This window comes from Oncorhynchus mykiss, chromosome 10 (assembly GCF_057628025.1).
Source record: "Oncorhynchus mykiss isolate SJ-2025 chromosome 10, ASM5762802v1, whole genome shotgun sequence".
Classification (NCBI taxonomy): domain Eukaryota; kingdom Metazoa; phylum Chordata; class Actinopteri; order Salmoniformes; family Salmonidae; genus Oncorhynchus; species Oncorhynchus mykiss.
Genome location: NC_143031.1, coordinates 27,839,544 through 27,853,298, shown reverse-complemented (window position 1 = coordinate 27,853,298; position 13,755 = coordinate 27,839,544). Strand labels below are relative to the sequence as shown.

Below are 13,755 nucleotides of genomic sequence, written 5' to 3'. Positions count from 1 at the left end.
AAATAAATGCACACATAAATAAATACATGCGCATACAAAAATATAAATAAATACACATACATAGATAAATCATTGTTTAAGTAATTAATCCCACTTTCATTTATTTTATACATTTATTTTATTTCTTCAGAGGCAACCAGGGTTTTGGTTATAATGTCCTGGTACTTAGTAAAGTTCATGATGCCAATGCCGTTTATCAAACTCCAGGGGGTGCTATGTCAGATGACATGAAAATATAACTCTTTGGCCACGCACACCAGTGGTGGGTTTGGCGTTGGAAAAACAGAAGCATATGTGGTAGGGCTGGGCGGTATGGCCTAAAAATATTTTTTGTCAAATTGTTGTGTATGATGCTTTATTGATAAAAAAAAAAAATGTTTTCTCTAAGTAAGCTTTGTTTTAAAATAAAGGTCATATACACTGCATTTCCAATGGTCAGCAATAATTTAATGAATTCAGGTCTTGTGAAAGGCCAAATATAAGCCTTCCACCAGACCCACTAATAATTTAAGTATATTATCAAAATAGTTTAACCTGCTTTTTTTGCAATCACTGATCTGTCTTTCAAGTATGTCTATGAAAATGAACCCAAACCATGAACCCGAACCTAATAATGACTAACTACTTGTAGAAGGCATTATAGAAAATGAACACAGGTCTCATAAATAATCTCTGACACACAAGCACACATGCTAGTGAGTAGCCAGCTAATCTTTATATTTAAAGTTTAGCCAACTTGGATCTATTTGCTAGCTAACAAGGTAGAACAGTTGTTATGAACACACCCTTCTATCCATCTCAACTGTTTAAACAGTATGCTAGCCTGTCCACTTTGTTCAGATGTTAAAATCAAGTGGCCTACCTTATTTTTCAGAACGAGAGCGAGTTGCCAATTCCTTATGTAATTGTCTTTGGCTAAAATGCTGCTAGCGGTACTTGGTACCGCAATGCCGCGCTCAACAAACTTAGCATTCATTTTCCAGAATCAATGGTCATTGATACTCCTGTTTTAGTAGTGTCTGCTCTGTGCACAATTTGAGTAGTTGAGACATAAAAAGGGTATCATTAGAAAGGTTAACGTCTCCTCTATTACAGTAAAATAACGTCTCAATGTGTTACGGTGTCCATATGACCCATTCTGTTGGACCAACCCCTTGTGTGTGTGTGTGTGTGTGTGTGTGAGAACCATAGAGGAAGAGGGGAAGCGCTAAAAACTGTCCAAAATAATCCCAATGCTTTTCTATGGGCTTATTTAGGACCTAAGCTTTTCCCCTGCCTGCCTGCCTTTGGAACAACATCTCCCATTGTTAAACAGAGACATGCATCTTGTCATTAAATACAGTTCTCTGGTGTAAACAAGAAGGTGCATATAGCACAGAAGGAGCGAAGGACACGAAACCAAAAAGACAACATGAGAACAAGCAGACATAAACGGTCGTAAAAAATGTTTAAAAAAGACATTGCGATACAGGTATTTGGAATATTGCACACAAACATACCTTCAAATGAATTTTATATATCTCCCAGCCCTAACCTACAGTAAAATATGGTGGTGGATCTTTGATGTTAAGGGGCTAATTTGCTTACACTGGTCCTGGGGCCTTTGTTAAGGTCAACGTCATCATGAACGTGACTAAGTACCAGGACATTTTAGCCAAAAACCTGCTTGCCTCTGCAAGGAGGCTGACACTTGGCTACAAGTGGATCTTCCTCAAGACAATAATCCCAAGCACTAATCAAAATCCACAAAAAATAGTTAGTTTACCACAAAATCAACATTTTGCAATGGCCATCTCAGTTTCCAGACTTGAACCCCATTGAAAACTTGTGGTTTGAATTGAAGAGGGCAGTCCATTAGATCTGGAAAGATTCTCTACAGAGAAATGGTCCAATATCCTTCCCAACGTGTTCTCCAATCTCAGAAAACAGTTTAGGAAAAAAGTGTTGAAAACAGGGATGCCAATCATTTTTACCCCTATATTTATTTCATTGTTAAACAAAATCTCTTTCTCTGAAAAATTGTATTCATATAAAATAATTTAATTTAAAAAAAACATTGAAGCATACAATATAGATCAGAATTTGTATTATTTATTTTATAATTTTTTTCCTCATAATTTTGCCAATAATTATGGACCTGACTGTATGTAGAGAAACATTTATGAATTCTGGTCAGCATTTTTGTATTTCCTTGCTCATTTATTTATAGCAGGTTTGTTCCTCCAAACAAATGCCACATAATTCAAGAATGACCCATATAATAAAACATGTTTCTATTTTTGGTCCATAATGTGACTTGTGTGACTTCCGTGTCACACATGCCATGTAAACGTGTTTAAACATATCAAGTACTGTAAAATATGGGTCGTTAGAGGTGCAGGCTCTATGGTAACCTTACCACCCATGTTGTCTTGTGAGTGAATTAGCGTCTCCTGAGTATTTATGTGGTAATACTGCCCCCTGGTGGTAATAAATGCATTTGATTTTTGTGTTTCTTGTATTAGTGTATTTAGCTATGGCATCTGCCTGTGAGCCTTATAAAAGATCACATCCACATGTGTTGTATGTTGAAATGGAATGCTGTTATATTTCAATTGCTGTGGACAGATAACATTTCAGTGTCATGTTGCTTGTATGAATTTAAAGCAGAATTAAAGATAACATCTTTTCATTTGTCAGGCCTGTGTGCAGCCCTGTCAGGCAAGTCTACATGGCATCCTCATGATTTAGTTAACCCTTCCGTCTCTTTATAGAGGGCTCACACACTTTTAACCCTTTCCCCTCCCGTCTCTCCTCTCCCCGCCAGCCTACATGAAGCGGCGCCACAGCTCGGTGAGCGAGAGCCAGACTGCGGACAGTGGGGGCTTGTCAGGGGGAGACTTCAGCCAGGGGGGCAGCCCCCAGCACGGCCTCGGCCACCACCTGCACCAGCAACAGCCCCCCCAGCAGCACCTGAAGAAGGCTCGTGTTGTGCTGGCCCCCGAGGAGAAGGAGGCCCTGAAGAGGGCCTATCAGCAGAAGCCCTACCCCTCGCCCAAGACCATCGAGGAGCTGGCGTCACAGCTCAACCTCAAGACCAGCACCGTCATCAACTGGTTCCACAACTATAGGTGGGTGGAGAGGAACTGGGAGAAGGCTGGAAATGGATGCAGATCTGGGTCCAAATATTTTTTTGTCACTCTTGCTTTTTTCTGTGTTGACATGAGAGACTCCCAGCTGTGTGTCTGTGTCTGACTGAGGGTTGTTGGGGTTCTCTCTCTCAAACCTCCAGGTCTCGTATCCGACGGGAGCTGTTCATTGAGGAAATCCAGCGAGGTGAGGGCGGTGAGGGTGTCTCCCCGTCCACCAGAGCGGGCAAGGCCAGCGAGGGCGAAAGCTGCGACGGCACCGAGTCGGATGGCACGGTGGAGGGCACTCGCCCCGGCCACGAGCACCACCCAGCCTCGGAGGGCGAGTGGGGGTCCGACCACAGGGACGAGGGAACCACCTTGGCCACCGGCAGCACCGCCGCAGGTACCAGCGGCCACCACAAGGGCGGTGCCCTGGACAGCCTGTTCAGCTTCCCCGAGATCAGCCATGTTTCCTCTGTGTCCGTGGCTGCTACCGCCGCTGCCCGCAACCCCCGCGACAACAGCCTGCGCAAGAAGAAAGCCGCCAACCTCAATAATATCATCCACCGTCTGGAGAAGGCCGCAAGTAAAGACGAGCCCCATGAGTGGGAGTTCTAATATGGACCCCCTGCTCACGCTACCGGGGAAAGTTCCTATTTTTCTAGAGCCCTAACTGCACAGTCCCAAGGCCAAGCCTGGAGCAGTACTGCCAGAGAAGAACTGGTGTCTTTTACGAGTTTTCATATCAAAGAGGGTTTAGAGATTTTTTTGAGAAGCGAAACGACAGCAACAACCTGATTTTCTTTGTAGATAAAGCACTTAACAGCCCTTCTAGCCAAAGGGCCCCAACTCCACCGGCCAAAGGTGCAAAAGAGACAAAAACTTGCGCTACTCACAAAGGAGCTTCACTCCACAGGACGAAACTGTCACGAGAAGCAATTCTGTGTTTTATTTGTGTGTGTGTGTGTGTGTGTGTGTGTGTTTCCCTTTGAGAGATTTATTCGCCACCTCAAAGTTTTTCTAACCTTTTTCGCTCAGTGAATTCTCACAACATCTAACAGACTAAATGTTACAATCTTTTCTCTGTTTTCTAAGAGGTTCCTCCTAATAACTCCATTGCAGCTGTTTGGTATCTGTAAGGATCGTCAAACGGAAAGCCAAGCGTTTAAAACATTTGTGTCTGCAGGAGAGAAGGACCATGAAGTGATCCTTTCCCAAGCAACCTTCTTCTCTGTGCCCCAAAAGTTGCCATGTAATGGCTTTGGAACTCTTAATATGCTATGGACTCCATTGAGAAAGGAATCAACATTTTTGTATAGTTATTTTTCTCCTCTGAGAAAGAAAAAAAGTATTTAGCAATTTGGTTGCCACTAAGAGATTGCACAGTCGGTCGACTCTAAACAATGCTAGTTTCGATTCCTAAATACTTGGGAAGGATAAAATGATAAGTGAACATACGATTTATCAGTTGTTGAAAGGAATGATGAAAAAAGATTCACTTTAATTCACATTTTTTCAACGTACAACATAAAATGCAACAGTTATGTAAGGAAAAATCTGAAAACATTTTGTGGTAGCTGACTTTTAGTGTTCTTTCTCTTGAGTGATCTAGAAACTTTTTGATAAGTAGTGCACATTTCTTTCATAGCTTTAACTGACTTTCGGGGATGCCATTTTGGTGGCACCGGGAGCGTTTGTTTAATACACTCAATTTTAGGCCAAAATCAGGTTTGAGAATTAAGAAAACAAACAAAAAAAATAATGAAATGTATACAAGTTAATGGAGAGAAAAATATTTCCGTCTAGATATTTTTTAAAACAAAAAGTTACGAACCTGCTTTTTAACCACAAAAACCACACTATTGAGACCTCAGAACCGGGGCGGGCAGTGGAGCCGATGGCCGCTGTACTTCACAGGCTGGCCCTAGGACGGGGAGGCTTGCGTTTCATTGGGTGAAAAAGCCAGGAGATGCACAGCTCACTTTACTGTATATTCCAAGGTTCAGGCTATTTTGCTCTCAACTCTTTACCTATGGTTGTATGTATATATGTACATTGTCAAAACAAAAGACAGAAAAAGAAAGACAAGAAACCCCCGTTCCTGTTGCATGCGGTGCGCTGAGTCGGTGGAAGAGATTGACTCTCCTCTGCTTGTGTATTCCCATACCGACGAGCTACAGGACTGATCTAGTCATGGTCGACCTGTCATACGTCCCTCCTTTAAACCCCTCTGAGAAATATGCTCCACAGGCTGTCATGTTGGTTTGCTCAGAGGTCAAGAGGCCAAATGTACCCGTACTTAGTAGAGATATTTCAAGGTACATTTTTACTTATTTAATAACCAATACCAAAAGTTCTATCCAAAGTACTGTTGATGTGACATCCCCCATCCAATTTGGTCGTCTCTGTTTCAAAGTCGAGCTTGATTCTTCCACCAGTCTTAATGCGCTCTCTTCCTTATATGAACAGTTTTAAGATCAATTCAGGACTGTTATGTAGCATCTCCATTCTCCACTGGTCTCAACAAGTCCTCTTATCTTCAGCTGAAACTCTTGGCTTGCCTCGTGAATATATCTCAGAGGTTAAGATCACTTGACACGGGTCAATGGAAGAAACAAAGACATTCATTTTATACTCAACCCTCAACCCATCCTCCCTCTCCCAGACATGGTAGAACAGTAGAAACCCCTTCGCACACACCGATCACAACCTTCTCCCGCCTCTCCCGTTCCTCCTATGCCACAAGCTCACAGTGCCTGCCCGCCCACTGCCTCTCCCTCTGTGTTTGAGTGTGTGAGAGCACACGTACGTGTACGCAAGTAGACGTGTGCTTGTGTGATGTTGTATGCACGTGCTGTAGGAAAGGGGTGTAAGGGTGTTAGAGAGGACTAGCTGCCCTGCTCTGCCATACACACCCCTAAGTGTGATTGGCTCTGTGCGTGTTTTATACGTCTTTGATTTGTACATGCCTGCACACAGAGTGCACAACTGCCACCCTTTCTTTCTTCTAAAGCTGTTTTCCAAGTTATCACTTACTGCATAGCAGACTCACAAATACATTAGGTCTCCTTTATTGCCATATATTAACGACTCACAGTAGATCACTTCAACAAAGTTTTTTTTGTTACATTTTTTTGTTCTACTTATTTATAGGGGCTGTACTTTACATTTTAATGTCTTATTTGATTTTTGTTTTACATTATTATTATTATTAATATTATTATTATTATTATTATTGTTATTTTCGTGTGGGACTATAAGGGGTCATGTAAAAAAAAAAAAAAAAAACATTTTAGACTGATAGACTGCCGGCAGTATTGGGTTATACTTACGAGATGTAGTTGTCATACATGTATATTAGTGAAATTTGAATATGTTTTGACAGTGTCATTTATATGGTTTGAACTCAATTGAGAGATGATGTCATCGATAGCATTATGGTGCATTCACCTTTCGTGATGTGTCTGTGCAGTTTTCTTTTCTTTTTAACTTGTATGTATTTTCCATGAAGATAGATCACCTCAGCAAGCATCATTGAAATCAGGTTGACTCATTCTATTTTGTACATTTTCCGTGAATCACTGAACCCAGCACAGGACAGAAGTTGTGGTGGGGTTCGAGAACCAATAGCATCTGAATGTCTAGAACTGCAGTCCTTTGGCATCACCTCTGAATCTGGCATTTTATTTCTGAAATGTTCCAGCTTTATTTGAGATTAATAAACTGAGGTACTGATCGGATCGCTATATATGGGCTTAGATCTAGCAAGAGAGTGTGACTGGCATTTCCTGTTTATTGGATCGGGAGGTTTCCTGTCTCTACAACCTAACCAGCATGTGGCCCTGCACAAGGCTAGGGATCAGAAAACTGGAGTGAACTATAAACTGTGATGCACTTGCTGACATCTAAAACGTTTGTGAAGCTCTTAGTACTACGTACACAGACTATTCAGGAGATGTTTATTTCCGCAGTTATTATTTGCTAAATATAGGTTTAGTTCCTTAAAACAAAAACGTATCCAATTACATTTTTATACGTAACAATAACACAAACAGGTGTGTAAAGCACAAGCACTACTGACAAACAACCTCTAAAAAGGGCGGAAGGCAAATAAACTGTCACAATTTACCTTAAAAGTTGAATTGCATGCTGTTAAAAATGTTCTATCCTATTCTGACTTTACAGTAAGCTTACTCTTTAAAGACATCACATTATCAACAAAGAAAGAGATTATTGTCAACTTTTCAAATTGTGCACATTTGGAGCACAATACATTGGACTTAATATATGGCTGTCTGATCCTTGCGTCATACCCTGGCTCTAGAGTGGGTCCTGAATGCCTACTGTTCAGCTGCCCCTCCTACAGCAAAGCTGGTGGTGATTAGATCACCTCTGGAGGGCAGTGAAGTTAGCACACTGTTCAGAAGCCCTGCGTCCTGGCTGGTTCCAAACTACGCTCCCTCAAGTGCCACACTGCCAGTCTGGCCAATCACAGCAGTCCCTATCAGCTGGTCATATTGTTCAACTGAACTTCGAATAAAAGCACAAGTACTGCGACAAGTTTAAAATAATTGTCTTTCCATTTAATGGCTGCAAGTAAAGCTTAAATTGATCATACCCAAAAACATTACCTTTCAAAAAAGGAGTTGATGTTTTAGCACTATTAAAGAGACATCTTAGCTTAGCACTTACCGTCTGCGAGTCTTTTCCTCCAGACTATCTTAAGTCCATAGGAGTGCCTTTGCCTTAAAGTGACCGAAGTGTTGATATTGTTTTAAGGATTGCTCATAAATGAATGCAGTAAGCTGGCCCAGTCTCTTAGTCTGAAGTCTTGCTCCCATCCCATCGTCATTCTCATGAGACTTTTCATCACTGATCTCCAAGTCTTGTGCAGGCACCACATGGAAACAAGCAATAATTTTGATTTGTCTCCCACATGCTGTGTCCTCAACACAGCTGTTGACGTCTGTAGCAAAGTTGTTTTGTCTGGAAACGCTCCACTGCTGTTGAACAAAAGGGGTCCAGTTCTGTGACTGTCTGCAGACCTGGGCTGGCTCCTCCAGAGGTGATGCCAATACAGACTTGTAGGCCACAGATCTGTAGGAGGTACACAATCAAAAGTCCATATGCAGATAGTCGGTATGGCTCTCATTAACAATGATGCAGCCTTGAGAGTCTGGTAGCGACACTAGTGAAAGGGATTTCATCAACAGTATGTGAGTCTCCCAGAGGGATTTCATCAACAGTATGTGAGTCTCCCAGAGGGATTTCATCAACAGTATGTGAGTCTCCCAGAGGGATTTCATCAACAGTATGTGAGTCTCCCAGAGGGATTTCATCAACAGTATGTGAGTCTCCCAGAGGGATTTCAGTTTGATATTATTACTAACATGTCAAGTTGTGCTATCATGATGTCAACTGTTCCCAGCTATACCCTGTTAGTACAGGCCACAATAGCGATAGCTGACAGGCAGTGCTTTTTGACTCTGAGTTACATTTCTGTGGATTTGTTTTTATTTTTCTATTTCTCATTTGATGCTAATGCAAGATTTGAACACGAGTTCTCTCACTTTTCCCCCCAAATCACGTTCTGCTGTCAGCCATTTTGGAACATCGCATGTAGTTTTGCCCTTTGGCCCAGAGGGAAAGGTTTTTGATCATTAACTTGTATTTGATTTTATCCCTATTAATTCATAGATCAATGTGTTTTGGATTATTTTTTAATCATAATCTTTTAAAGGGGGGTTGTGCACTCTGAGCTAATGGAAGTCATTCTGTGGTGGAATTAGTTTTGAACTTTTCCCTATTTTCAACCCGTCTGAACGTCATTGCTTCTTGTTAACGTGTACCACACCTCTTTTTTCCTCATGCTATAGGTTAGGTTCACATGACATTGCTTTGTCAGACTCTCCTTCTCGAACAAGAGATTGCACCTATAGTATTCAAGGACACGATTCTCCTTGAGGCCACAGTCATGGAAATAATGCTGACTAGAACAGCACAGAACATAGACAAGGACAGATATCACACACCAATACATGAACAATACAATTGAAAGAGGACCAAATCAGGCTTGATTACCTTTCCGAGTTATTGTCTAGCACATGTTCATATAGACATAAAGAACAGGCTATGTTTATCAGTCGCAGTTAATACAGTGTTTATGTTGTAGGCAGTGGGTGTCCAAGAACTAGAGGTCGGTCCTCTTTTCTCTGCTCCTATTCATGTGTATACTTCTGTTATTGACGGGGAAAGGTTTTCTTAAAGTGTTGGTTAGATTTGTAGACACAGAGTTGTCTGTAGCTTTCTAAATGAATGGGTAAGATTCTGAGTATCATGAAGAATTAGGGGACTGGATTTGACAGTGGAACCCTGGAGCAAGCACCCAAAGCAACACTGGTTTATACAAAGGGCATTTTGCATGTGTTTGTTCAGTTTCTTTGTGCTACAGTTCCCTTCTGTGTTTTCATGTTCTTTTTCTGTTGTTAAGAAAAACATTGGTTGTTACATTGTTGCAGAAACCATATGATTATTTTGGATGAATTTCAGGAATTTGCCCTTTGCAAATATTTTTCTATAGAACTAAAGTAGATTGCTATCAATATTATATACACTGTCATATAAAGTTGTACAGATATATATCCTTATAGCAAGTTGTTAAGAATTACTATGGGTTTGTTTTTTGTTATTACTGTCAAAGTATTGGTAGTTCTCTCTCTATAGGGTTGATGTGTCCATAGCTTAGTTTTTTCCCCCATATCAGGACTACAAAAACCTCACACTGTAAGATCGACTTCAAGGATCGTTGCATACGTATTAGCATTAGCCAGCGCTAATCTCATGGTGTTTGTGTATCATGGATTCACATTTCTCTTATGACCCTCCAATTATTTCATAACCTTATGTTATTTGTGAGACAAACATTAACCCAGTAAACATGAAGACCAATGCCTTGATTCTCATTGAAGCATCTACATAACAGAACCATATGTCATTGCACATCACTAGCCCCAATCTATACTTGCTTTTATTTATAGTATAGACACTCCTTAGGCTTTGTTAGATTCTCCTTATTCAATGTCAACAGACACTGGTAGTGACAAAAGGTTTTTGACGATGTTTGCTGAAAGTGTGATGAAATCTGGAATGATTTGCTTTTGATTTGCCTTCCCGTTTTAAGATGAGATTTGATTTGAACATTAATGCATTTATTTTTTTCTCATCTTTTTGCTTGTGTTAAGTCTCAGAAGTCAGCCAGGGACAGTAGTCTTGTGATTGTGAGAAGAATCAGAAGTCGCCATGTTAATAGAGTTGTGATGCCAGTGACATTGGAAATGGAGACTAAAATAGTGGTCAACAATGGCAGCATTAATAATGTCATATTCAATCTGAATTTGGATTATTTAAGTGTGGTCACACATTACTTTATGCATTACTGATTGACTGCTGATTGACATTTTGCATCCAACACTCAGTGGTAGTTGGCATATAAGTTACGATGAAAAACTATATAATAAATGTTGACATCGATTAACGGTTGGTTGTGTTACAGTAGTTTTGGGCCTTTGTCGACCAACTCCAAATGGACAACTAATTTTGTTCCCTTTAGAGTGACATCCAATATTGTGTTTTTTGAAAGCTGTGTTTTTAGAGCTTTAGTGAGGAAGCATGATATAACTACATCACCCACAGTCCTTTGCTGCTACCTTGTTTGCTTTCTATTCATATGAGAGGATGTTGTGGTGGAGGACGTATAAGCTGAGTGTCTATGGAGTCCCCTCCCTCAGTTCAGCTCTATGTCTCCATACTCACATTGACATGCTCCCAAGGCCTCAACTGACTGTATGAATTTGTAACTGGACAAATCCCTGCTGAAGTCATCAAATGTGTTTGTGTCCAGTTCACCTTTGTTTGGCCATGTGCTATATCTAAGTCTAAGATCGTTGTTTTCATGTTGTCGTATAATCCGATTCTCATTGACTATAGCCTTGTTCACATTGGAAGTTGACTCAAATCACATTTATTTTGCATATCCGATTCGAATGTGGTCTTTTTCCTGCAGTCTCAACAGCCAAAAAGTACATGGAATCAAATATTTCAATCCACCTTTGAAGTCTGATACAAATATGATTCCTGGCCATGCAACTTGTGTCTGAACAGTCAAATCTGATTTATTCGCCCTCAAATGGTTTTTAAGACTGTTATTTGGCATATCTTGTTGCTTGCTAGCTACTCTGTTTCCAGTTTGACAAGAACATGTGGTCCCCTCCCTAGCTTGTTCATTGTTAGTGAATGTGCTAGAAAGCTAATCAGCTACCTAGCTAAGTGACTAAAAGTTGGATCATCTTATACTTTGAGGCTTTATAAGTGTTCTTACACAATGATTTTGAACATTCAAAGCAACTTGAAGGTTGTCACCTTAGCCTGCTACATTACTTCTGAGTGATAGGCAGCAGGAGCACCGCCACCAATCAGCCTACACCACAGTGCACGCCCGTCATTACTAGCGTAGCCATGTCAGCAAATGACTGCTGTCTGAATACACATTTCCAATTTGGTCACTTGTAACTTGCTGTTTGTACAGTCAGTATTCCAAAATGGATTTGAAAAACAAAACTGATTTGAGTTTTAAGGCCTGCAGTCTGAACAAGGCTTAATTATGTTAAGAACAAAGCTAGCTATACTCGCCAATGGTTTTTTGCTCCTCCCCTTTACTTCTACCCTACCAGGTTTATAAGCAACCTTCCTTAAAGGTCTATTTTTCAGCTGATAATTTTGAAACTAGGACACTACTTTTATCAAGCATGGAAAGAAGTCTGAGTGTATGAGTTAGGTGTTGGATGGTGTCAATTTGGCCGGCTCTCAACCTTCAAAGTGCCAGAGGTCTCCAACTTTCTGATGTTTGGTCAGGCAGCCATCTCACTATCAGTTTATCTACTGTAATGTCAAGTTGCTGTGTCAGTAGACTTTCAATTCCGTGTATATACTCTCTGATTACACATAGGTCACGTTGTTGGTCAAATGTCGTTAAATTACAGAACTTGAGAATGCCTGTTTCAATAGACACTGTAGATTTTCTGAGATAATTGAGACTAACATGTTTTAGTCTTTTTGATTTGTAAATGGGTGGAAGAAGATCAAGATTTTATACCAAATATTGTTTCATTCTTTTTCTACTGCTAAGGAGACCTTTTAGTACCTTGAATGAAAGGTTTATTGCTTAGCTCTTGTTTTGGCAAATGCGAGTGTTATTGGAGATGTACAGATATCGCTTCCATAGAAATTGATTTGTGCAATTTAGTTTCTTATGAAGGTTATGTGATTAGTTTTTTTAAAACCAAACTTCACATTGAAGTTAGTTACCATAATCTTACAAAATAAAAACAATCCCTTCAACCAAAAAAGTGTAATTCTCAACGAAGAGTTGGTACTTCCAACTGAAGAGTTTCAGCGCAATTCACTTTTCCTCCAACACTTCACTTATGAATTATAGCTTGACGTGGGGCAAAACATTTTGGCATTCATATGACATGGCGTGTGTGTGGAGTGTTGAGCAGCTCCTATGCAGTTATGGGAGGCAGTTTCCTTATTCCTTTTAGTTCGTGTCCTCTTTTTTTTTACTGACTGCTTTTGAAGTGAGGAACCCTCCCACCATCTCAGCTGGTCTAATTTTGTCTCAAAGCTCAGGTGGAAACTACTTTTAGCAGAGTCCTTGTGTCACTGTCACTGGCAAAAACAGTTCTCCCCCTTCATCTTCAGTCCAGAGAGAGGTGTAGTTAGTTGCTGTCGGCTGATTTTTATTTTTCTATGAAGCAATTCTAAGCCTCATGATCAGCAATGAAAGGTTGACTCCACCTTCACAGGAAAAAAATAATCTTCTTCCAGTTTCAGTTTGTTCTCTCGTTTGGTTCCTTTTTATTTGGTCATTTAAGTCATGTAGTCTGTTCCCAGCACTGTAAGACAGTCCCTATACAATATGGAGAAGCAATATCACTGTATGAAACTCACAATGTATTATTGTTATTATTATTGTTATTATTATTATTATTCACTAGCACCCTAGGTGTGATAATTGAAGTAAATATCTTTTATACAAACACAAAGTTGGGTGGTGTCTTTTTTTGCATGTTATTAAAAGGTATAAACATTTGCAATGTATGTAATGCCATGTGACGGGTTTGACTGAAGTGGCCTAAGGTGTTTCCGAATAGTCTACTTGGCATCTTCGCAGTCCTAAAAACACCACAGCTTTACACCCTAGAAACTACACTCTCAATACAACTGACCGTTACCTCAGCCTATTACACAGCACACGTTACTGAGTACTGTATGTTGCCCATAGGTCACTAATGGTGCATATTCCTTCAATTGTAACTAAAACACCTGTTTTCCAATAACATACGTTTTCCTAGGAAGTAGTATCTGTGATGTGCTTAATGAGCCTTGGTGACCCTTGACCTCTTCCTCCTCTCCTGGTCCTGTGGGTCTCTAGATGACAGGAAATGGTCATGACAGGCTCCATAGACAGGAAGTGGTCCTGCTGGATTATTTATAGAGCCTCTTTTGAAGACCTTTCAACTATAGCTAGCACTTCCCATCAATCTATAAAATTATAGCAGTACTCTTGTCCTAGTAGGTCTACTTT

General features: G+C 40.4%; 1 protein-coding gene across 16 annotated transcripts in view; it reads left to right on the top strand.

Annotated features, from left to right (window-relative positions):
• cux1a (cut-like homeobox 1a) overlaps window positions 1-5,193 on the top strand; it is a 206,866-nt gene extending 201,673 nt beyond the window's left edge. For all 16 annotated transcript variants that reach the window (XM_090186277.1, XM_021617952.3, XM_090186273.1 and 13 more), the window contains 2 exons: window positions 2,807-3,110; window positions 3,272-5,193. In XM_090186277.1, the coding sequence (XP_090042403.1) occupies window positions 2,807-3,110; window positions 3,272-3,728 (761 nt within the window). In that variant the 3' untranslated portion in view covers window positions 3,729-5,193. The remainder of the gene's footprint in view (window positions 1-2,806; window positions 3,111-3,271) is intronic.
• Window positions 5,194-13,755: the final 8,562 nt, after the last annotated feature.